Source organism: Drosophila montana, unplaced genomic scaffold, assembly GCF_035044405.1.
Source record: "Drosophila montana isolate Dmon_TW-CO22-7 unplaced genomic scaffold, ASM3504440v1 contig_779_1, whole genome shotgun sequence".
NCBI lineage: Eukaryota > Metazoa > Arthropoda > Insecta > Diptera > Drosophilidae > Drosophila > Drosophila montana.
Window position 1 is genome coordinate 301,427 of NW_026999075.1, and position 23,927 is coordinate 325,353.

The 23,927-nt window shown below is 36.9% G+C and overlaps 5 protein-coding genes across 10 annotated transcripts in view; 3 read left to right on the forward strand and 2 right to left on the reverse strand.

Moving 5' to 3' along the window:
• Positions 1–23,927, forward strand: part of LOC135439925 (fructose-bisphosphate aldolase) — a 187,327-nt gene that overhangs the window by 128,527 nt on the left and 34,873 nt on the right. The window lies entirely within an intron of this gene.
• Positions 4,524–23,927, forward strand: part of SNF4Agamma (SNF4/AMP-activated protein kinase gamma subunit) — a 78,191-nt gene continuing 58,787 nt past the window's right edge. For 2 of the 4 annotated variants that reach the window (XM_064698788.1, XM_064698789.1), the window contains exons 1-2: positions 4,524–4,689; positions 4,753–4,910. In XM_064698788.1, the coding sequence (XP_064554858.1) occupies positions 4,539–4,689; positions 4,753–4,910 (309 nt within the window). In that variant the 5' untranslated portion in view covers positions 4,524–4,538. Of the gene's footprint in view, positions 4,690–4,752; positions 4,911–7,031; positions 7,220–23,927 lie in introns of those variants that run through there. The other 2 variants (XM_064698785.1, XM_064698787.1) reach the window with 2 other exon arrangements.
• Positions 10,117–12,266, reverse strand: cDIP (Common Dpr-interacting protein). The gene is made up of 2 exons (XM_064698612.1): positions 10,942–12,266; positions 10,117–10,681 (listed from the first exon to the last, which is right to left on the reverse strand). Exons 1-2 carry the CDS (start codon positions 12,214–12,216, stop codon positions 10,232–10,234), a joined length of 1,725 nt encoding a protein of 574 aa, XP_064554682.1. The 5' UTR covers positions 12,217–12,266; the 3' UTR covers positions 10,117–10,231.
• On the forward strand, positions 18,486–19,920 carry LOC135439821 (leucine-rich repeat-containing protein 15). Its single transcript, XM_064698647.1, has one exon. The coding sequence runs from the start codon at positions 18,593–18,595 to the stop codon at positions 19,871–19,873; it is 1,281 nt and encodes a 426-aa protein (XP_064554717.1). The 5' UTR covers positions 18,486–18,592; the 3' UTR covers positions 19,874–19,920.
• Snmp1 (Sensory neuron membrane protein 1) lies at positions 20,573–23,702 on the reverse strand. Its single transcript, XM_064698646.1, has 8 exons — positions 23,656–23,702; positions 23,475–23,593; positions 23,255–23,412; positions 23,038–23,185; positions 21,855–22,109; positions 21,239–21,745; positions 21,000–21,178; positions 20,573–20,932 (listed from the first exon to the last, which is right to left on the reverse strand). Exons 2-8 carry the CDS (start codon positions 23,583–23,585, stop codon positions 20,674–20,676), a joined length of 1,617 nt encoding a protein of 538 aa, XP_064554716.1. The 5' UTR covers positions 23,586–23,593; positions 23,656–23,702; the 3' UTR covers positions 20,573–20,673.

Here is a 23,927-nt window from a genome sequence, read left to right on the forward strand (position 1 = left end):
GGTACGATGTGAAAATAGTTGCTCTATATCAAATGCATTCTAGCATGTACATATTTGCCTTTTATCACATCTGTTTTAGCGCTTCGCATATCTGTTTGTTGATTTTAAATAATGTTTTTAATTTTATTTTTGCAGCTTCCGATTGACTTTAAACATCCCAAATTACTTCTTTGAATTTTCATTGTATTTAATCTTAATACATTCTTATGCATTTAAAAGTATGCTATATGAAATTTTACAGATAATTGTGAAAATAATGTGCAAATGTGACATGCATATTTAAAATTTCATCACATTTCACTTTTTATCCATATGTTTTTCACACCAATCGGATACGTTAATCATTTTTAGTTTCATTTCTTTTGTTATATATAACCGAACTAAGCTCACGTGTTTTTTTATTTTTTTTTGGTATTTTAGAATATTTCTGGGGAAAATTGCGTATACGCAATTTAACGTTGATTTGACAGAAGGCAAAATAAACCCAAAGAAAATTTTTAGACATTTTTCCAAAAGAGCACAACAACACTGAAAGCATTTCTTACGCTCTCACAAAATCAAACATTTTAATCCGTCTCCCACTCTCTTTGCATTTGTTTTTGTTGCAATAGCTGCTTGTGCCGTTTTCCGTTTTGCATCATGCGGTTTTTGTGATTTTATGAATTAAAAATTGCAATTTCGCTCTTACGCTCGGACACTGCTGTGCGCTCTTCTCTGTGTTTGTCATGTGTATGCCAGATGCGCTCTCTCTCTCTCTCTCTTTCTCGCTCTCATTCTCGTTGCTTGCGCTGCTTCTTAGGATGCCATTGCATTTGTATTGTGTTTGCAGTTTTATTTTCATTTTAACAAGTAAATGAACCCCAACTATGGCACGCGTTTGTGTACACTCACTCGCCTCCTCCTCCCCTCCTCATTTTTCTAGCCGCACTCACTCACTCGCTCTTACTCTCTGTCTGCCAATTAGTGCTCGAAGTTGCGGGCTGTCGACTGCATTTTGTTGTGACTCGTTTCGTTTTGCTTGGGCTTCGGTTTATTTTGGTGCTGCATTCTTTTTGGCCGCATTTTCGGCAGTGTTGCTGTTGTTGTTGTTACTTTTGTTTGGTTTGGTTTTGGCCATGCCAAATTTTAGTATTTGTTTTTTTGCTGTGCTCAGTTGCATAAAATGAAACGCGAAATCAAAACTGAAAGTCGGCTGCGACGGTCTCAAACATCAAACTGAGCTTTTGTTATTTTCTATTTATTTCTAGTTTAACAATAAAAATCAATAAAATATATAATAATTGTAAAAAGAAAACACAAAAGTATATATGTATGTATACAAATATACATATAGTATAGTTGTGCCTAATTCATTTGTTTGTTTGTGCGTGTTATGCAAACGTTTCGAATTGAAAATGAAACGAATTCGAATTCGTCTCGAAAGTGAACAACAACAAAAACAACAGCAAAAGAAACAGCAACAAAAGCAGAAAAACAACAAAAAAGCAGCGCCAAAGAGCGCGCAGTTGTAGCGAAAAGTGCCCAAAGTAAAATACAACATAAATAGTTGTTCCCATTGTTCATATATAAAAAAAAAATGTGTATAAATTAAAATAAACAAAAATGTTACAATTCAATAATTTGATCAAAAATCAATAAAAGATAATATTAAAAACTAGTTAACTGTTTATCTAAATTTGAAACTAAATACTAAATATAAAAGAATAATTAAATTAATAACAACAACTAGTTCATTTAGAAGTGATCAATTAGTGACTACAATAAACAATTCAATTAGGTAATTAAAAGCCTCAGGCGTATTTATTAAAGGAAAAATGAATTAAATGACACGTTATTTGAATTGAGCAATAATTCGTAGATTTTGCAGTCTTACATCCAAAACAAAAAGGTACTATAATTTTCTTAAGATATGTGTGTTTCTATTTCATCTAGTCTCTCAGTGCTCTATCTATATCATCTAGATATACTTAGAAGCCGTCGGTGCAAAGTTGAATTTTCTTGTGAAAACTTTGTGGACCTAGGTTCAGAAAAACATATCGACCAATTTCTGGAAATTTCCTATTTTATCTCTGGCAGCCCATAGTCAATTAATTTGCTGTAGTTTTAAATCGCTTTGTTCGAGCAATTGAAACATCGTGAGCATTTCAATAAAGACTTTTTCTTTTTAATTAATACGAAATATTTTTACTGCTTCCCAACATGTATTTGTTTATGAATTAAGCACATACATAAATACATGCACATATTTACATTGGGAACTTTTCATTTAATCTATTTTGTGTGACGTTTATTTTAGTTTATGACTAAGCGGTGGAAATAAACAATTCACGACAATTTGTAAAACACTTGACAAGAAAACTGAGAAATTTTTAGTATAAATGGAAAGTTTTTTTTTTCTTTTTTATTATTGTGAATCATAACGAATAGCATAAATGAATTGTTGTGTGAAAGGCTTGCATGATTGATGAACAGACAGTTTGGGTTTGTTATGACCACCTAATTTAAGCTATTATACATCAGGCATTTAACTGAACCGATGGTTAAAAACGTTGAAAAATAAAGTTTATATGCTGATTTATATGTTTCATTAAATTCACAAAATATGTAGTAGTTCGTCTATTTAAAATTAAATCACAGATAAATTAAAGCTTACGTATTTAATGCTTAAATCTAAAATTTCAATTTCTAGGCATTATTTTATTAATATTCTTTATTATTTTTAATTTAATTATAGGCAAAGTAGGGTACACAGAGTTTTAAACCTTAACATAATTTTAGCACTAGAAGTGCCAACACTAGCCTGCGGATTTCTGGATACATCTCTATATATAAAACTGTTTGTCCTTACTGACTGACTGACTTATTGACCGACTGATTGGTGATCAATGCACAGCTCATTCCCATACCAATCAAATTTTCATTGTAGTTACTTTACGTGATGAAGGTGCACGTTGAAAAATCGCGAAAAGCGTTTGTATGAAACTTTTTTGTTTACCATCCGATCGGCCTCAAACTCATTTTCAACGATCTTTATTCAAATTCATTTGAGGGGTGTTTCACACTTTTCGAAAAATATATGGGAATGGGGGTCAAAGATTTAAGAGGTGATGTTTCGTGCTCAAATTCATTTCCAAGGATCTGTATGAAAAATCATTTGAGACGTGTTTCACACTTTTCGGAAAATCCAATCTACATCGGTGGAAATGCGATTCAACGAAAATTTCTCCTGCAACAGTCGTAAATTGGCGAAAATCGGTTGTATGAAAGATTTTTGTTTACCGTTCAATCGGTTTCAAAATCATTTTCAAAGATCTTTGAGAGAATTTATTTTATACGTGCAACGGGCAAGGCCGGGGAATACCCGCTTGTATATATATATATATGTATAAATATATATATATAATAATTCATGAATTGGGTGAATAGAAATCTTATTTTTATTCTGGAAGGTGCGGGAATGAACATTTTAGATTTAAATATTTAGGTAGCTGGCTCGAGGTTCGAGGTTTAATTTATAAAAATCAAAAATGAAATAATTTTATTTAAATATCTTTTCACCGACATCCATTAGGAAATGTCAGTTATGGGTGACATATGAATGGCAAACGTACTGCGTCTTTAAATTAACAGCTGATCGGCGCAGCAAACTTTTCCTTCCAAAGTTCAAATAATACGGCCTCGAAGTAGGGGCTCCATTTAATAGACGCTTTGAAACATTTGGGCATCTTTAAATGTTAAAAACTGTGGGATAAAAAGTAAAATTTAAAATTATTATTTAAAGTGTCCGCTTACCTTATTTTTTATATCAGCTTCATAATTTCTATAACATCGACACGAAATTAGATAAATCATCGCAAAAAACTCGAATTAATCGGGGCGTATACCATTATTTTTTGCAAATGTGAAAAATGTGGATCCTTTGCTAAAAATGTAAGAAATGTTGACAGTGGAATTGGGCTTTTAGATCTGTAATGCTCTATATAATAATGTGTCTGGAAATCTGTTATCAATTATACTTTCTGTTTTGGTTGTAAACAGCGTAGCACAATCATAATACCCCAACCTAAATAAGTGCATGTCATATTTAAATATATATGTGTCTATGTTTATATATATCACACATACGCCACATTGTCTGCCGGCAACAAGACATTGGCTAGCATTCGCCTTCTCGCTCTGCCATTCTGTCACTCAATTTTATTTTACCCCGTGGGAATAGTTGAATGATACGCGATTTTATTTTATTTTGCATTTGCAACTTTTTGCGTAAGCTGGCAACGCTGTTGGCTACAAAATTGGTGCATACTTTGTGGCGCCTAACAAATTATAGTCTGGCTCCCCCCTCCTGCTGACTCACTACTACCTTTTGGGCAGCTTAGCCTGCCAACTGAAGTTGACCTATCGATTTTAGCTTTTACTCTAGTTCACCTCTCTTGCTCACTCTTCTCATCATCTCTCTCTCTCTCTCTCCCTCTCCCTCTTTCTCTGTCGCTCCTTAAATTGCAGCAGTTTCACAGCAGTGAGCTTAAAATAGAAAAATGCATAGTGGCTCTGGAGGAGGAGCTGCCGTGGGCGGCAATGGCTATGAGGACGTGGCTGCCGCCCGTCGTGGCCGCTTTCGTGTCACATCGTCGACGCCGGCGGGTCCGCCAGAGACGACACTTGGACGCTTTCGTCTCATGCCCACATGTAAGTCGACCAAGCCACCACCTAATTAGCTCAACTAACTGTTTTTGTTTTCTTTATTTTTAGCTAATTATGGTGCCATTTCGCCCATATTGCAGCGAGGCAGATTCGCCGTCATACCGGAGGAGCCGCAGGCGGGCTCGCCGGCTGTGTGCACCCCGCCGCCCGGTGGGCAAGCGGAACGACGCTCACCCTCGCCCGAATGGGACTTTGACATTGAGCAGGTGAGTCGAGACGAGTCATGTCGAGCAGCTGCTCCTATTATAATCTTAACATGTCAGACCACGTGAGCATTTGTATCAGGAGGGTTGGGGCTTGGGGGTTGCTTCTGTGTCAATGTCGTCAGCATTTTTCATTGCAATGCGCCATTTTTATTGATTTCGCTGAAGCGAACAAAAATTTCCACGGAGTTTTCGTTTGCATACGTTGCCAAATAGCGTATCCTTTCAACCACAGGAAATAGTATAAAAACCTAAAAAGCTTAATTTAAGCTGTTATGATAGTTAATAACTACGGACATATCTTTTAGTTTTTATAGTTAGCATAAGCAGCAAATAAAGTTCTCTTGAAAAGGTTTGCTATTATGATGCAAATCGAATTTGAATATTGGCGCCTTTGTTGGTGTTTCGTCTAAATGCTCGTTGCTATATCACGCTCGCGTCACTCTGGCAACCTTACGTGCTGCCAGATCGCGATTGCGCTTTGTTTGTTGGGGCCATTGTACGTTCAAGCAAGGTAATGCTTAAACTGCCATAAGTCAGACTGTGATTTTTTAATGAATAAAATTGAATATGCATATATTAATGATGACTAAAGCTTCGCTGAAATTTGTTGTAATATCATATTATATTAATTGACCACCATTTAAAGTTTTTACAATATGTATTTACTTTTTAGCTTGGTTGTAATTTATAGGAAAATGAAGAGTTATCGATAAGTACCAAATCAAAGCTATTTTAATGAAAGAAAACTTTTATTGTTCATAATCCATGAAACGTTGTTAAGATATACGATCATCGCTCACAGCTGTTAGTATCTGTTTACAAATATTACAAGTGGTATTTTTTTAGTATTTGATTGCTACGGATTTTTTTCCGCTTACCCGAGCCGGTCACACTGCGCACAAAAACAATTTAGTACTAATAATTTTTTGTCGTGTTAAGTACACTTTTTCGTCTGTCCCGTCGTTTTTTGTCACAAACGTTACGTTTTTTTTTATCGGCTTCCCTCTCCTAACTCTGGTCTTTTGCTGTTGTGCCCGTACAGTTGGCAGCAGCAAGTTAAATGTAGTGCAAGAGCCGACACTTTGCCAGAGAAATTGTGCGTAAATTGTAATTTATTTGTGATTAGCTACATCGAAGCGGCAGCAAGCAACGCGCGCGCGCCAACGCTGCCTGTTAGTGTATTGGTGTGTGCTGCCTTTGTGTGTGTGTGTGTGTGTATGTATTTTTACCTGTTGCGCCTTTTTGGCAAAAATAAATAAAAATAAAGCAAAGAAACGAGATAAAATGTTTGTCAAATGCAACAAAGTGAAATAGCAATTGTTGTTTTTTCTTGTGTAAATATTCTGCGATAAGCCGCGTATAAAACCTTTTATTGTGACTGCGCCGAAGTCGTCGTCGTCGTCTTAACAGTGCACGGAAAAATGTTAGAGAACAAAAGCCACAATAACAATACGCAGAAGCACTTGTAACGGCTTCGCTTTAGTGTAATGCGCAAAACGCTTTGTACATCTAAACATCAAAACTACAAAAAAAAAAAACAAGAAAAAATCAATAAGCGGCGTCAGCTGCAAAACTGCGTGCGCTGATCAGCTGTTATACGCACACAACATCAACAGCAACAACAACAATTGATGGAAATTTCCCATAGCAGCGAGCCTCTGTTGTAATACAATTGCAATACGGAATTAATTTTGCCTCTGTCATGCAGGCAGCGGGCTGCCTCAACCTCTCTCTTTCTCTCACGCGCTTTTGTGTATTGTGTTGCTCGCTTGCTGATCAGTTTCTGATGCGTGTTCCAATTGGAAAGTCCAAAGTGGAAGTGCGCGCTTCTGCATAAAATTAATTGTTGTTGCATGTGTGTGCGTATGTGCGTGTGTGCGGTGCGTATGTGATTTATTTGTTTGTCGCACAAATTCGCTGATTATTACAAACAACAACAAACAAGTCATATTAGTAAAATGTGTTATAAATTAATCTAATCGTACGTCAACGCCTCAAGTGTTGCATAAAACAAAGCACTAAATAGAAAAGAAAAAAGCAAAACATCATACTAAGTCAATTTTAATCTTTATATTGTGGTTCAGCAAATAGTTTAACAACAAATTTGTGTTTTAATTACAGTTAAAATTGGTTACAAAAATCAAGCTTCACTTGTTTTTTCCAAGTGTATCTATTTATATGTATTTGTGTATGTGTGTGCCTAAGAAAAGTGCTAAACCAGCTACACAATTTAATTAGGTTTTTGTACGAAAAGTAACAACAATAAGTAAAGCAACAAATACAAATTTCCAGTTTGCGATAAAACTCAGGTTGGTTTTTTTTTTTTGTTATTATTTTACTTAATTTTTAAAACAATGTTGATTTATACATATTAATGCCTTACTTTCTTTGTGTTGATATGAGAACGCGTTTTCCTACTTAATTTTTATTTATGCCACTTTTTCGCCTTATAAATCTTACAAAAGATCAGCAAAAAGCAAACTGCCAAAAACCGGGTTTTGTATGCTCTTGTACGATTCTTTTCAAGTTCGAAATTCTTATTGTATATGTATATATTTTTTCGAATGCAGATTGCTTTCGAAGGTATTTTTTTTTTTTATATATATATAGTATTATTATAACACAAATGGCGTAGGTGATGTTTCGCCAAGCCTGCTTGGGACTTCAGGCTTTATCGTGGAAAAACTTCAAATGCTTCTTTCTTAGCTCCGACTTAAGATCTCTTAAGGAACCCGTAGATATTCGCTTTAAAGAGCTCTCGCTTAATCTTGAACATCTGTATTAAATTAACTATTTTTTTACCGAACATCTTATCGAAAATCAACTTAGTTTTTCATTTAGTTTTTACCACTTGCCTTTTATTATGGCGACTTTTGTATTACGTTTATTGACTTGCAGTTCTCATGTGCTCTTTACGTAGTAATAAAAAAAACAACTTTAGTGTGTATTTAAATGTTCTGGCTGATACCGAATGTTTACATTTGGCGGGCACGAGGTGTGCGTGTATGCCAATTACCGTTAAATAGAAATACCATTGTATACACATGTATCCGTATCTGTGTGCATACATGGGTCGTATATTTCAGTCACATGTTTGTTTAAAAAACAACACGAACCAACAAAAACTGCCAATCTGATCAGATTTGTCGATCCCAACAGCATGCAAAGACCCTCAATAATAATATTTTTCGCTAAGTTCTGTGTTTTGCTTTTGTTTATCTGAACAATTAGTAGGCCATAAATTGCAAGTTAAATGTTGAAAGCACAGACGAGCAGCCAATTCTTAGCACTCTTATTAATATTCAAATGTGTATTACACAAAATCAAGAAAAAAGCTACGATTGTACCTACATATTTCTAAATTATACTTATACTCCTGTTTATTAATTTTGCAAAATTTTACTAGTAATTACTATATTGAAATAATTACTAAATGGCGTTGCTCGACCCAATCTTCAGCACTACACAGCCAAACAATTATTCTACGCATACTCTACAATTTTGCCAAAGAAGTAATTGTTTAAGCACGTCTCCAAAGAGTTTTAATGAATTTCCTTAAGAATGAGTTTGAAATGAATCGGAACTGGCTACTAGGATAAATTTAACATGACATTGCTTATCTTTAATATACGACTTTTATCTTGCGTATATATATAGCCGCTTAATTACTTAGTAATTATTTAATTACTCACGGCCCTGAAAGCCCCTTCTAAGATAAGACATTAATATTCAACTTGATTAACTTGTGTATATATAGTTCCCTTTAATTAATTAATAATTACTTAATTATTCGCGGCCCTACAAGCACCTTTTAAGATTTGTTTTTTTGATTGTGTTAATTTTTTTTAACTGTTTTTTTTTTTTTTTGGTTCTTGCAAGTTGAATGAACCTCGTTTGAAGCTTTTTGCTTGCTTCGTAAATCAATATTTCGGATGTAAATATTTTGTCAAGCTTGTGAAAAATATTTGTAAGATTTTTTCAAGCGACAAAATTGAATGTTCTTTTTGTTTTTTGTTTGTTCACTTGCGTCGCAAGATGACTTCAAATGTGTTGTTGACTCAGCCAAGCACGATGTGTCAACATTTGAAGCACTGTCAGCTTGTTTGAGCATTTCTTATAGATTTATTGATTTATTAATGGTCGACAAAACGAGTGTCAGCCTAAATATTTAATACATAAGAATATAAAAACTAAATAGTGAAAGCCTAATTAGAATACAAATATTTCTAGTATCATCACCAACAAGGTGCATGTATTTTATTATCCCTTCCGGGAGCTATTCCCCTGTTCAGTGACGTTATTAGAGCCCGCAGCTATAGAAAATAGTATTCTTAAGTAAAAATATACAAATAATCGTAATTTACTTTATTATTTTAGAATATAAAATAAATAAGTTAAAAAAATAAAAAAGAGTTATTTAAAACTTAATGAAATTTATACTAGTATAAAGAATATACATATAAGAAACTGTTAAGTAAATAGGATAAAGAGATAGTTATGGGAAATCGCCGACTCGGTGCGGGAAATTTGTAGCCTGTCCGGCAAGCAATGCCCCTCCCTGCTCATAGCTGGGAATGGTCAGTGAGTTTCCGAAAGTATCTTGAAAGCAACGCTTTTATGAGGGTGGAGAATTCGTGGTACAAACTATTGTAATCTTTGCATAATACACGAAAAGAGTTGTGCATAGCGTAATCTGTTGTGCACGTAGGTAGGACGGAGCAGAGAGTTGAAGACGCCCTAACAGAAGAGACTATATAAACATATTTTTGAGAGATTATCCAATGACTGGTTACAAGTGCTGCTAATTTGAAAATAAAATTGGATCATAAAGAAATATAATTCATCGGTTTTTTTTGTTTACCGACAGTATTGCCAGTATAATCAAAATATTGTCATACCAACCTTTTTATACCCTAAACCCATTAAAAATAGGTAAACAGGGTATAATGAATTTGTGCAAATGTATGTAACAGGCAGATGGAAGCATCTCCGACCCCATAAAGTATAAATATTCTTGATCAGCATCAATAGCCGAGTCGATTTAGCCATGTCCGTCTGTCTGTCCGTCCGTCCGTATGTATGAACGCAAGGATCTCAGAACCTATAAGAGCTAGAGGCTTGAAATTTTAGCTGTAGGTCCTCCTAGTCCTCTTACTTTTTTTTTTTTGCAATATTTGTACTAGTTCATCAAAGATCAGTTAAACAATTAGAATTAAATAATTACTTTATTATATAATAGCACACATAAAGTAAATACAATTTTAGTGATAAATTCTTATACACGGAAATACGAGGGTCTCGCTGTTGGATCATTTCCATATTCACACTGTAATTGTCAACTGGTTCCACAATGAGCTATTCATGTTTTCCAATGACATCATTTTGGCATTCAAATCATTTAGTTGCGAAAAAACCCTATCGAATTTAGACTCCATGTGCTGCACCACAGCTTTAAATTCTCGACGCAATTTGTCCACCTCCGTGGGTTCACTGTACTTCGCGTACTCCATGCTGGCCGCAGAGGAGGAAGAGGAGGAAGCGTCTGCTAATTCCGGCTTCAAATTCGCTTGTAGCTGCTCTCTCTCCGGCAGGCGGTACATGCAAGCAATGCCGTTGATGTAGCTGCCCGGAAAGTCGGCATCGACTCTATCGGGAATGTAGGTTATACCGTGCTCCAATATGAGTATATCCATCACCATCTTGAGATTAAAGCAGTTCCAGTCATTGCCGTGTATAAAGAAGTGTGTCAGCTGGGATAAATGCCTAAAGTCCTGTGAATTAACATCAAAACTTCTTCTTTTAAGTAAATATCAAATACCGATTAAATTACTCGAAAAAGACTCTTTAAATGTCGAAATAATATGTATTTCCAACTATGAATAATTTCATGAATATAGCTCCCTTTTAATTGAATATATCGATCTTTAAAACCTTTAAGTTTTTGTAATGAAACCCTTTAAAAGGAATGTTTGATTGATATCGATAAATAGTGTTTGATTGGTATTGATAAATAACCGATAAACATGCCTACCTGTGGATCAATGTCGCTAATATTATTGACCGAAACGTTAAGCTTTCGCAATTGAGGCATGCCACGCAATACCGCCTCAGGCAGCTGCTTAAGTCCCGTATTGCTCAAGTCGAGACGTTCCAGTTGCGTATTTTGCCAATCGTCGGGCAGTTCCCGCAACAGCGGATTATTGGCCACGTTCAGGCGACGCAGCCGGGGCACTTGCGACAGCGTTGCCAGCTGCACCAGCGAATTGTTGCGCAGCACTAGATCCTCCAGCGCCTCGGATGCCGAAAAATACAATTCCTGAACTCGATTATCGCCCAAATCCACATTCGAGACGGCGCCAAAGATGTTCACGCGAATAAGCGAACAATTGCGGGCCATCAAACGGCCCGCATTCAGGTTGAGCACGAGCACCTCCAGCGGCGCGTTGTGCGACACGTCCAGGACGAGCAGATGCGGAGCCGAGCTAAACGCGTATTCGCCCAGTTGGCGCAATTGATTGCCCTGCAAAATGATTGTCTGCAGCCGGCTGTTTTGCGCCAGCAGCTCGTTGCTGATAAAGCGCAAACGATTCTCAGCGATTGTTAACTGATGCAGTGCTGCCAGATCTTCGAACAAACGTTCCGGCAGCTCCTCTATCTGATTGCCGCTCAGATCGAGATGACGCAACTCTCGCAATCCCTTGAACGCATCCGGATGTAGTCGGCTAAGCTTGTTGTCATTTAAAAATAAAAATTCCAGCTCGCTGGCATAGCTAAAAGTTCGCTCGTTCAGCTCAGTGATGGCGTTGCCAGATAACAGCAAAATCTTCAGCTTATCCGCAGCTAGAAAACATTCCCAGCTGACATATTGCATGCGACACAGCCGCATATCCAGCTCGCTCAGCAGCGGCAGCTCGTAGAACAAGTGCAGCGGAAAATTCACAAATGTTGAGTTCTCCATAATCAGTGTGGCAAGCGGCTGTTTTTCGCCCAGCTCATAGGTAGCACCGTCTGGCGCTATGCGCACCTGTGTGGGCAGCTCAAAGAATGCCACCTCCTCCGGCTCCTCAAAATTGAACCCGCTGCAGCGAGCGAGCCCGCTCTTGATCTCGCAGTTCTGTTGAAGGCTCTCGATGTTCACAAGTCGCTTGTCGCTGCTGGTGCGCTCCGTTGAGGCCTCGGTCGCGGCCTCAGTTCCATACAGCTCCGCCTCCTCCACGTCCTCCTCTTCGGTTCTGCCTTGGATGCTGACCACTGCCAGCAGCATCCAGATGAGCAAATGCGCTGCAATTCGAACTTGGGCTCTCATAGCGTATGCGTGTTTCAAGCTACGCGTTTCACTGGCAACTGAAAATGCGATCATCATCGATAAGCAACAGCGCTCGGCCGCAGCAGCTTTACATGTCAGCAAGTCATTTTGTATAGCTATAGCATGCTCATCAGTTCTATATAACCATTTGTTCTATTCATGGTGTTTTGATTTTGCAAAAAAAAAAAAAAAAAAAAAATGATAATAATAATAAATAAAAAATGTATATACATATACAAATGTATTATATATAAACAAATTGCTACAATCGAACTGGCAAAGGGAAAGTCTCAGTTTTTATACTCTTTCTGTACTGATAAACATGACAACTTCTTGTCTAATATAAACTAAGGACCATATATTTATAATCTAAACGAAAATGAGCAACAAGTGGATAGCCCTTCAATCAATACAATTCATATTTAACTTACGACTGAGTGCAGCAACAAGTTGATAGCTACGACAACAAATTACTAACTAAATTTAACTCTTTGCTTGTGCCCTTATCACTCCTAAAATGTTCTCTGTTTGTTTTATCTACAAGTTGGCAAGACTGACATTTATAATATAAGATCAAACTACACACATTTATCAAAAGCAAGATGGCCGTCAATTATGGCATTAGGCTCTATTCCATGTTTTAATTTTACTATTTATTGTTAAAACTAAAGCTAAACCCTTTCTTAAACTTAGCGTATGAACTGATGTCTTTATTTTCTGATTATTTGCTTAAGTTGTATCAAAAAGATATCAGATATCATTATAAGGGAGCTCTTTCGGGCAAAGGCGAAAGTCGATTGAGAACATTGCCAATTAAAGTGTTGAGATGTTAAAAGTAACCTAAATGTCAATATAATCAAAAAAAGCTTTATGAAAATGTATTCCATCTATTTACCGAATCTGAAGGTGGATTTGTATAAAACTGTTGCAACATTAAAATATTTCGTTGCTCTATCAATTAATTCATTTAATGCTCAAATTACATTAATCGTACACACAAATTATTTAATTATGTAAAAGCCAATTTACTTTTAATCATCAGCGTAAATTAACGGCATAAACTTTATAACACATTTCATATGCCATATTTCATTTAGGGCATTAAAAAAAGCAACAAACTAAGGAAAAGCTTTATTATTGTGATTCCATATAGAAGCTGAATAATCTATTTTTTGTTGTCATCATTTTAACATATGTATAATAATTTCATTTTTTTTATTGTTGTTGTTGTTGTGTGTTTTTTTTTCCGCTGCGAGCTAATTGAAGCCGCACATCCGCACCGGCTCGAAATACCTTTAACGCCATAACGCGAGTATTTATATAATTCCAATGAAATATTTGCACAGTTTGTGACTTTTTCTGAACAACTTCCCTTCCGTCTCACTTCTGTTCAAAGCGCTTGGCCTGGTATGTTTGAGCTTTTCATATGCACATCGCAAAGTCATGAAAACTGTTTGGCACTAGTTTAAGTAGCACTGGAAACCAGTATAAAACAATTCCTACTAACTACATATATAGGCTTACCTTTCTAAATGCGCAACGCTGCGGGCTTATCAGAGTAACAGCTCTACATATTCTACATACATAGTATAGAGTTGTGTACTCGCATATGTTTACCTTGCGCTTTCTGGTAAAAACAAATCAGTTTTGTTTTTTTTTTAAAGCTGATAACATATACTTCAGCAGACAGCGGGACGATCAAAATCACGATTCCTTGTGCGGCTACTCGAGCAAACATTACGGAACATAGGTTAAAGATTGAGAGGGTGTGTCAACGGAATTGATAGTCGAAACTTTAGTCATAGATAACCAAGATATAATTAGATAATGTTTATTATAATGCTCTTAGTAGGTTTGATTAACTGTACTGTACTTAATGAGAATACGCTGTTAAGTTGAATTTCGTAAGATTAAATACGTCTGATATTTGCATTATATATACATATATATGGATCGAGCTTATAATGGAAAAACTATCTGTATTATCATCAGCTTAAAGCTGCTCAAGAAATAATAAATTAAATTATTATCTTTGTGCAAATGTATGTAACAGTCAGAAGGAAGCATCTTCGACCCCATATAACATATAAATTTTTTATCAGCATCAATATCCGTGTCGATCTAGCTATCTTCGTCTATAAAAGCTAAAGACTTGAAATTTAAAAAAAGTAGGACCTTGCAGATATTCGATAACCTGCCCTGTTTCCAAGCAATCGATATTTAAATTCTGTTTTTGTCATGTAGCTTCATAATAGTGAAAAATGATATGATTTTATATAATTATTAACGAAATGGTTGGTGGCTTTAAAAGTAAACGAGCGTTTTCGTGCGCTTCGTGCTGATCGGTTTTGTATAATTCGACGAATACGCTTCCAGGAGTGACAAAGCTTGAACCCAACTTACACTAGACTTCAACTTCTTAATCAATTTTATTATTCAATGCGCAGATTTTCGCCAGAAAATAGTTTATACAAATGAATGATCTTTAATTTTTCAGCTATCGCCCGCCTCATAGCTAATAAATAAACCCAAATTTACTGCTCACAAATTTAAGACACAATTTAAATGAAATTGTCTTTTTGAGAATATACAAATATTCTATAGCTCAATAAGATCTCCTGCAGAAAATATCATTAAGATCGGTTATGAAAAAAATAAGTTATTAAAGAAAATGTGTGGTTATATTGGCAAGACACGTGGCTGTGGCAGCAATCATAAAGCGCATACATGTGCACACATACACACAAACAGAATTGCAATTGCGTTTGTGTGTATGTGCTACTATTTCCCTTCAGTTTTAAATTTATATTTATCAATCGAGTGCATTGCACGATCTGTATTTGATGTTGTTAGAAAAATGTTCAGGATATCCCCCAGTCGAGCACCCCCAAGTAGAGCACTCTTCTTATTAATTGAATTTTAGCAAAAACAATTTTGTTGTGCAATTTGTTGAGTAAATGCATAGCTTGGATTTGGTGTATGAATATCGCATGTGCGTATCGATATATTTTTATAGGGTATAATTACAGAAATTATTCACTTAACTGTCGACTTCAGGTATTTTATAGCCAAACAACCTCGTTCTACGTTTTCATTATAATCGTTCTTTTATTTATAAATTTTAAAATTGGTTTAATATCTGTTACTAATTAAATGAAATACTATAAAAATATTTTAGAAGCATCTTTGAAGCATTTGAAAAATTTCAACTATTATAAATAGCATGAAGAATATGGAATAAGAAAATACATTAACAAGCTGTTTATAAAGAAAGAGAATTTTACATTTTATAGAAGTTTGTCATCAACATTAAAAATAAATTGCGGTATGTTTATCGAAAGGTCAGTTAAGCCTTTACTATTATTTATGAGCGTTTTTAAACTAATAAAATGTACAATAAAATGCATGTTTAAAATACATTTGGGGTTTATTTCAGAGAGCATTTCGCAAACGACTTGATAAACAAACTTACGTTGAACAATTTCACGCCTTGTTTTGCGTTTGTAAATATTGTTTATGTATATTATTTATACATATATGTATATATATATATATATATATATATACATTTGTATATAGTTTGGCATTTGTTCAACAAGATATGAGCGACAGTTCGCCAAATTAAAAGCGTCTTTCGCCCTTACAGCCGCCAAAAATCACAGTGCGGGTGTTTTTATGGCCATTATTGTGTGCGGCCTACAGGTGCGAGATATATATATATATATATACATATATATTGTATATATAAACAAAATTTTCCATCATATGGTAGAAATTTGGCATGCAATAGCGATAAAAACAAACTAATAGAAATAACATGGCTTATTAATGGTCGTATTTTATAATTTCTAGCCGAGAACTAAAAGTCAAAAGCAAATAAATAAGCATTAGAATGGCTTTGTGAAACAAGTTCGACCAGCTTTCCAGTCACTTAATTTGCCTTTTACAGTGCTCAACAAAAGATAAACAACGACGAAAAACGAATCAAAAACTAAACAAATGCAAAGTAAAGCACAATTATTTCATATGCAAACAAATTTTAATCGAATTAACTTTTGACAACAGTTTCCTGGCCAATACGATAAGCTGCAGCCAAATATATAATTAACTCAATTTGCATTTGAAATAAAAAGTAAGGAGGGGATTACGTATATACAAGCCAAGTGTTTGCTTAACTCAAAGTGTAATTATCGATCGATCTATTTATTGTCAATTACTGTTTGAAATTCTTCTTCTTTATGCTCACAGATACGCATATTTATGCTTGTAGATAAATGTGTATGCATGCACATCTAGATAAGATAAAGATAGTTATAGCATTTTGTCCTCGTGTGATGTCTGTCAATTGGAATGGCATGACTTCGTTTAGCGATACAAATTTTTACTTTTATTTTTTTTTTGTCGCCGTCGACATTCAATTTCAATTCAATTTGCCTCCAATTACTTTGCATACCAGCACAACAATCCAGCATAAGGCCCCCTTTTCTTTGTTGTGCGAGTCTGTCTGGCGAAAATTTGTTTGTTGCGTTTAATTTAAATCAAATTTTCTTCAATAGTTTTGCTGTCCACGCAAAAGCGTATTCATTTATATATATAATATAGCATTTAAAGGCGTCTGACAAACAAACAAACAAATCAGTCAGTCAGTCCTCTCTTCAAGCCCAATAAATGCTTGTGACGTTTTATGGCGCCTTCATATATGGAGACATTATTTTATTGGCCCCGTCACTTAGTTGACGATCATGTGCAAAAATATGTGACAAAATCGAATTTCGAAACTGACGTAGCTCGGAGACATGAGGGATGTTAATTGCGGAAAGTTTTAAAATAAAATAGCATTATAAGTACTTATTGGGCATAAACGATCAATATTTGTTTGTTAATAAGATAAAGCCATTGCCAAAATTCATTTATTTTTGAAGTCACTTTAAAGTATTTATTAACATTGCGATAGTTGCCTAACATTGCTCCAAACAAAAGTATCGATAAAAGTAAAAACATTAAAAAACAGTTTTTGAATGTTAATAATTAATAAACAACGTACATATTTCAGTATTTAATAAGTATTGATAGCTAGCGAATAAACCACCATTTAGTATCGATAACCTACATATAAACGCTGATTCCTTAAACAAAGATAAAACTACAGTTACAGAGAAACACGCCGCACATACATGTTTCTGGCAATAGTTGTTTTAATCTTTAATATTCTCGCGCTATCAATTGAAAACAAGCCCATTTAAATTGCAACCACAATCGGGTCGACTTACAATGGGACAGTTCCTTCACATAATCCCCATGTCTAGAGCTTATCAGAAGAGTATCCGTGTTGACCGCTGAACTTGGCCTACATAGCATGACGTATGACAGCGCGAAAGACCCCACCCTCCGCTTCATGGTAGGCTCATATCTAACAGCTGATATGCCAGATGCCATAAACTAAAGCACCACAACACAATGTCATATTGTGTATGCATGTTGCGAGAACTTGGCTCTCAGAACGTGCTTATCGGCGAACTGGGTCCAAAATTATTATTGTGTAGAACTGAACGTCGCGAATATTCATTGTGCGCATTCATAAACATTTTATTAGCTATTCCACAAACAGGCGGGCGGTATTTTTTTTTTCCAACATGTGACATAAAGTGACCGGTAAAGGTAAACATAAAATCAAGTCCAAATTAAGCTTGAACGAAACTTGGACACACTTTATATATTTGTATTTAAATTTATTGTTTAACGAGCTGGCTCTGAACCAAGACAAGTTATGGCCCCCGCTGGTCTGGTGCTTATCACAAAAATTACAAATTATCTGCCAAGAAACTATCTATGTCTCAACTGAAAGCTTCCTCTAGACCCATGATTGAATTTATCATTAAATGTTAAAGAAACATTGATGAGTCCAACTGGGTAGTGATAGCAAGCTAGATAAAAAGCTATCGATAACAGTATTATCGATATTATCCAGTGATGTATCGATAGTTTTTTGGCAAAAACCTTTCATTTATGTATGTACGCTTCTTAACGATAGTCCTGCTTAATCACTCTCTATTAAATATATAAGTAAATTCTTTATATATGCTTACATATATATCAATATGTTTTTACAATAATCATTTTTGTTTCCGCATGAATCATTAATATCGATAATTTATTGATCCAATTATTTTAAATTTAATATTTTAATTCTATTCTTAACAATCTAAATAATAAAGTGCTAATGCTCACTTTTTGGCTGTTCCCATACCTGTTTTTGGCTAGGCTACGTTTTAGCTTTGATAAAATGCCGATTGTCTCGTTTTTTTGAGGGGCCTTTAAAAAGGCTGATCTAAGCATTGACACATTTCAGTTGCGGAAACTTAAGTCTAGCGTGGAGATGTCAACACTGTCCTATCTCTGTCTGTTGTGGATGCTGTTCAACAGCTGTGTTGCGAGCCCCAAGCAAGTCGCAGTGATTAGCATCAAATGTAATGGGTATCTGTGTGAGGAGCTGAACTATCCACTCGACTCGGAAGTCGCATATTTTACAAAAGACATCAAAAAGAAACTAGATAACTATACGACCTTGGCGTTGCGTAATTCCCATTTAAATCAACTGCCTTTGAATGTGTTTCAAACACTCGACAAGCTGGAACATTTGGATGTGCAGGGCTGTCAAGTGCAACATGTGGCAGCCCAGTGCTTTGAGGGTGCTGCCAAGCTCAAGGTTTTGCAGCTGTCCAGCAACTTAATATCCAATCTTGAAGCAGCAACCTTTGCGCTGGCCACAGAACTGGAGGAATTGAATTTGGCTGATAATCAATTAGCAGATTTGCCGGCCAAAGCCTTCGCTGGCCTGTACAAACTCAGGCAAGTCTGGCTGCAAGGCAATCGCTTGCAAAAACTGCCAGCTGGTATTTTAAGTCAACTGTCACAACTGCAACAACTCAATCTGGACTACAATCAGCTATCCGAACTGCCCGGCGGTTTATGTGCCGATCAGGTTCAGCTGCAGCAATTTTCAGCGCGTGGCAATAGATTAAAGCAAATTGCAGCCAATGCCTTTCCATATGTGCAGCGTCTCATAATCTCGGACAATCCACAATTGTATCGGCTGCATTTAACAGGCCACATACGTGAGCTTCAGGCTGACAACTGTCCATTGCAAAGCCTTCAACTTGATCAACCGGAACTGTTGGAGCAGCTGCTGCTCAGCAATTCCCAATTGCAAAGCTTAGACTTTTTGCGTAATGCCAGCAGTCTCTTGGATTTGGATTTGACGGGCCTGGACCAGCTGCCCGCCATGCCCAATCCCTGGCCCGCACAGCAACTGAAACGCCTGAGCATTTCCTATGCCAATTTCACAAATTGGCCCGATCAAATGTTGACGCAGCTGCCAGAGCTTAAGGTCCTGGACATTTGGCATAATCAGCAGCGGGAGATATATATTAAAGAAGACTTTGGTCAGCTCAATAGTCACTATATAGATGACACAGATTCGATATGTGCACAATTGGATATATTTGTGGGTGACACAACATTGCCCAAGCAAATAACCATATTCGACAATGAAGCAATTGGAAATACTGGAGCGTACTCTATGCAATGTCCCGGTGTTGAGCTGGCACAAGCGGAGGAGCTGGTGTGGTTTGAAGATGACTTCGATAGTTTAACATAGCTTTGACTGTAGAAATGAGCTGGCCAATAAACGCTTATTTAATTTCACACATTTTTCTTAATTTATAAACTATAAAGGCACTTCGCCCCAAATCAGTTAAGTGTAAGCTAAAGGATCATGCAAGTTTTTTAATCAGATAGCTGATCATAACTGAGCACACTCTGAAAGCCTGTCAATGGATTTAAATAGATACTAAAATTAGTTGCTTCGAATGATTGTCGATCGATTGATCGTTGGTCAACAATTTATATCTGCTTGTTCTGGGGATAGACTCACTTCCGTCTCAGCATCAGCCAACCGATCATAGTTATTTCTCCCAAAGTCAGATGAACATCAATTTCACATCAGGTGCGTGTATAATGAAAGTTGCTTCTTAAAGATCTTGTGATCTTCGTAATATATCTACAAAGCAATCAGATCGCATGGATGGTTGTGCTAGCCATTATTATTATGGCCCACTCCAATCGTTTCTCTTCTAAAGAGTTTCAATTTTGCGAATGGATCTTACTGGTACAGTTACTGGCCATTCGATCAGCGATCGATCGTTGCACATTATTGGTGTCATGAGTGCGCAAAACTGTTGTCATTCATCTCTCGTCTGGGCTTTAGTGATCAGCGATCGTTGGCAATCATTGGAGACGCTTGTCAAGTGCAGCGAACTAGGCCTAAACCAGTTTGGCGACTCGGCTGAACAGCTGATTGGGCTTTGCCTCATTTATTAGCGCGTGCTTATTGGACTACAGGTGCTTTCAACTACAAAATACAACAACAACAACAACTAGAATGATGACGCAAGTCGGTTAGTATCGGTCCCTGTGCTCCACTTTCGGATTGGACAGATTTACGCCGGGTAGGTGATCAGTTGTTAATGCTTTGGGCTGCTGTTGTTTATCAGCCTTTGGCGCATTAGCTACCTTATTTGACTCCTTGATTATATTGGGTGGCACGCTTATGTCCAGACTGTCTGATTTCTGATAGAACAAATAGCCAGCAGACATGAAACCGACTAGGGACAGGGTGATTAGGGTCCAGCGCAGGCCGGAATTAAACTTAAGACCACTGTTTGGATCAGAGAAAAAAAACCACTGTCAAAATTGATTGTCAATCGAAACTGCTAGTTACTCACAGAAACAACGTGTATTTAACCATATTGGTGTAGGTTTTGTTCAGCTGCACGCCCTCCTCCACCCAGAACATGGGCATTATGAGCTTCCGGAGATGCCGCAAAGGCTCAATGCCCTGCACAGGCTCCACATCCAGATTGAATTGTAGCCGCTTAGCCGCCTGAAAGGGTGTGCCTGACATCTATTGAAAGTGTGATCGAATTAAAACTGTTTGCTAGCCTTTCTTAACTGTCCAATATACCAGCTCAAAGTCTATAAAAACGGCGTGCTCCTTCTCATTTGGATGCAGACCATCCACATCCTGCATCAGCTTGGGATCTGCATTATAAAAATGCGGCATGGAGGCCATCAAAGGAGCGCCCACACAAGGCGCTAGATTCATAGTGCCCTTGGGCGGACAAGTCTCCAAATTCTCGGGATCATCGCAGAAACAGTGCAGCTTCTCATCCAGACGCACATCGCCCAGATCCAGGGTATATCTAAGTGCAGGCATGCCATGATATGTAGTCTTGCGCTGGTAGAGAGCGCCCAATGAGCGGCAAATGTCTGGCGTGAAGGCCCACAAGCCCGCTTCTTGTTTCATGCCCGGCGCAAAAACCGTGGAATCGGTACCCACAAAACGGTTGCACTCATCTCCCGGCCACATGTCCATCTCTGGTTCATCGGCAAATTTAACGACCTTGCCCAGTTTTTTGTTGTTCTTGACGCCGCGACAGACTGTAAAGCGGCCGGCGTCCGAGTGATTGGCCTGAAGAGACCGCAAAGGTTTTGAAGTAATATATTATAATATTATATAGTAGAATATTTGATTGGCCATTTAACTTCGCATACAATCATTTTGGTCGGGCACTGCTTACCTGACCCAGAAACGAGAACAGAAAATGTGTCTGGTTGACCTGTTTGGCCTGCTTCACCTCGCCCGTGTAGAAGACCGTGCACAGCGCCTTGGCAGCGAATTCATCCGAGGAGCAGTCGACATCGATGCCACGGAAAAATAGATCCATAAACTTGGCTGTGATAAATGGCTTTGCGTCCGGAAAGACAATTGCCAGCGCCTTGGCAACCATCTCCATCATAGCCGCACGCTCACGTTGCACGGTTATTCCAATGGACTGTCGAAAATAGATGCGATAGCAGTAAAATGTTGAAGAAATGTAGATTCGCTCGCTCACGGACCTGAGCAGGGGGTTCTACGGCCACCTTGATAAATACCCAGCTAATTGCAGCTCATTTACTTTTTGCAAAGGCAAACCCGACTCTCGACTGGGGGAAACCGATACGCTGAGACGTAGTCATTCATAAAGACATATACATAGGCTCGCACTGGGACGGGTGATTAGGTAAATTTTTTTTTTTTTTTGTTGTTTTGCAAACTGCTGTCTAATTTGATTTTTGTACAGCGATAGGTTAATTTCTACTCGTTGGGAATTTAAGTTAAGTGATTTGCATAATTTACAAGGCTAGTCTAACAATAGATTACAGGGTCTTTTTAAGTGCTTTTCAGGTAGCTCTATTGTCATTGAATTTGTATTTTAGCTATAGAAACTGTTTTAAGCACAAGTTCATTTTTTATTTTCTCAATTAGTATTCATTAAGGGTTCTACGAAAATTAGATACATCTAAGATCTCAATAAATCGAGAAAATTTATAATACTATTATTAAATGTTATGTAGAAAAGTCAAGCATATCAATTTTTAAATAACAATAAAAAAATACAAAAAACAGGCAAATTAAAACACGAAATATTATTAAAAGAAAAGTGAGTGTCGAAAATTCTTTAATTTCTACTTATTCCCCAGTCTTAATTTCCCCACTCTCTTAGGTAGCTCGCTTCCAATTCGATTTGAATTATTAAACAAATACAAACAATGCTCATAAAAATTTAGAGAAGTACCAAAACATTTAGGAGAAATATAAATATGCCAAACATTCCTGAATGTACTTGGAAGTTAAGTCAGAAGTCTGATTTTTCAGCATAAACCTTTTTCTTTTCTACACTCAATTTATTGTATTTCCTTTTGACACTCCACTCTTCATACCTGTAACAATGGATGTGGCAAGGTGACAATTTCCTCGCCCGTCAGCGGGCTTGAGGCCTTCTCGTTGAATATGAAAGTGTTTCGCATATTGTAGGATACCGTATCCTCAACGACATCATCGACCAAATCATATTTGTCCTTCCACTCGCTATGATCACAAAATAGACTTTTAAGATAACACTTCAGACAGATATATTTTTTTACACATATTACGCACTCGAAGACAAATGGTCCGATCTCTTGCACATGCGGCTTGCCGCCCTCGGCTACCTCGTCGGGATTGGTCACATTGAATATGTAGATATAGAAATGCAACGGAAAGGGCGTGGCCGACCAAAGATCACGTATATCAGTGCCCGGCTTAAGCGTGACTTGCTGTAAATGGATAATTCTGAAGCCCTATACATACATAGATATTTTTATATACACTCGCACACCTTCGATATCATAAATTTTAAGATCTGGGGAAATAGTACCCAGCCGAATATAATGGCAAACAGAAGAATGCAAGCGGATGCTGTTAGCAATTTCATGCGATGGACCAACATCTTGTTGACTAGTTTAAACAAGATTTTTGCTTATTAATGTCTGGCCAAGTGTTTAATATTGCGATGCTACCCGTTCACAGTTGCCGCACTACTGAAAACTAAAAAAACTGATTTGAATCGCCCAACGTTCGGCTGAGTTCTGAGGTCTGAAGTCTGTTTCTAAAAGGCTTACGTGCGAATTTCGCTCTCAACGCATATGGCTAATGTCGCTATAAAACTGCCTCCCCCAAGCCGCCTATTCAATTATATTTATATGCTTTGGTGCTGCAAAAACAATCGGAGAATAAAATAGTTATCATATAAGGCATATGTGAGAATATTGCAAGCTGCGTCCGGCATCTC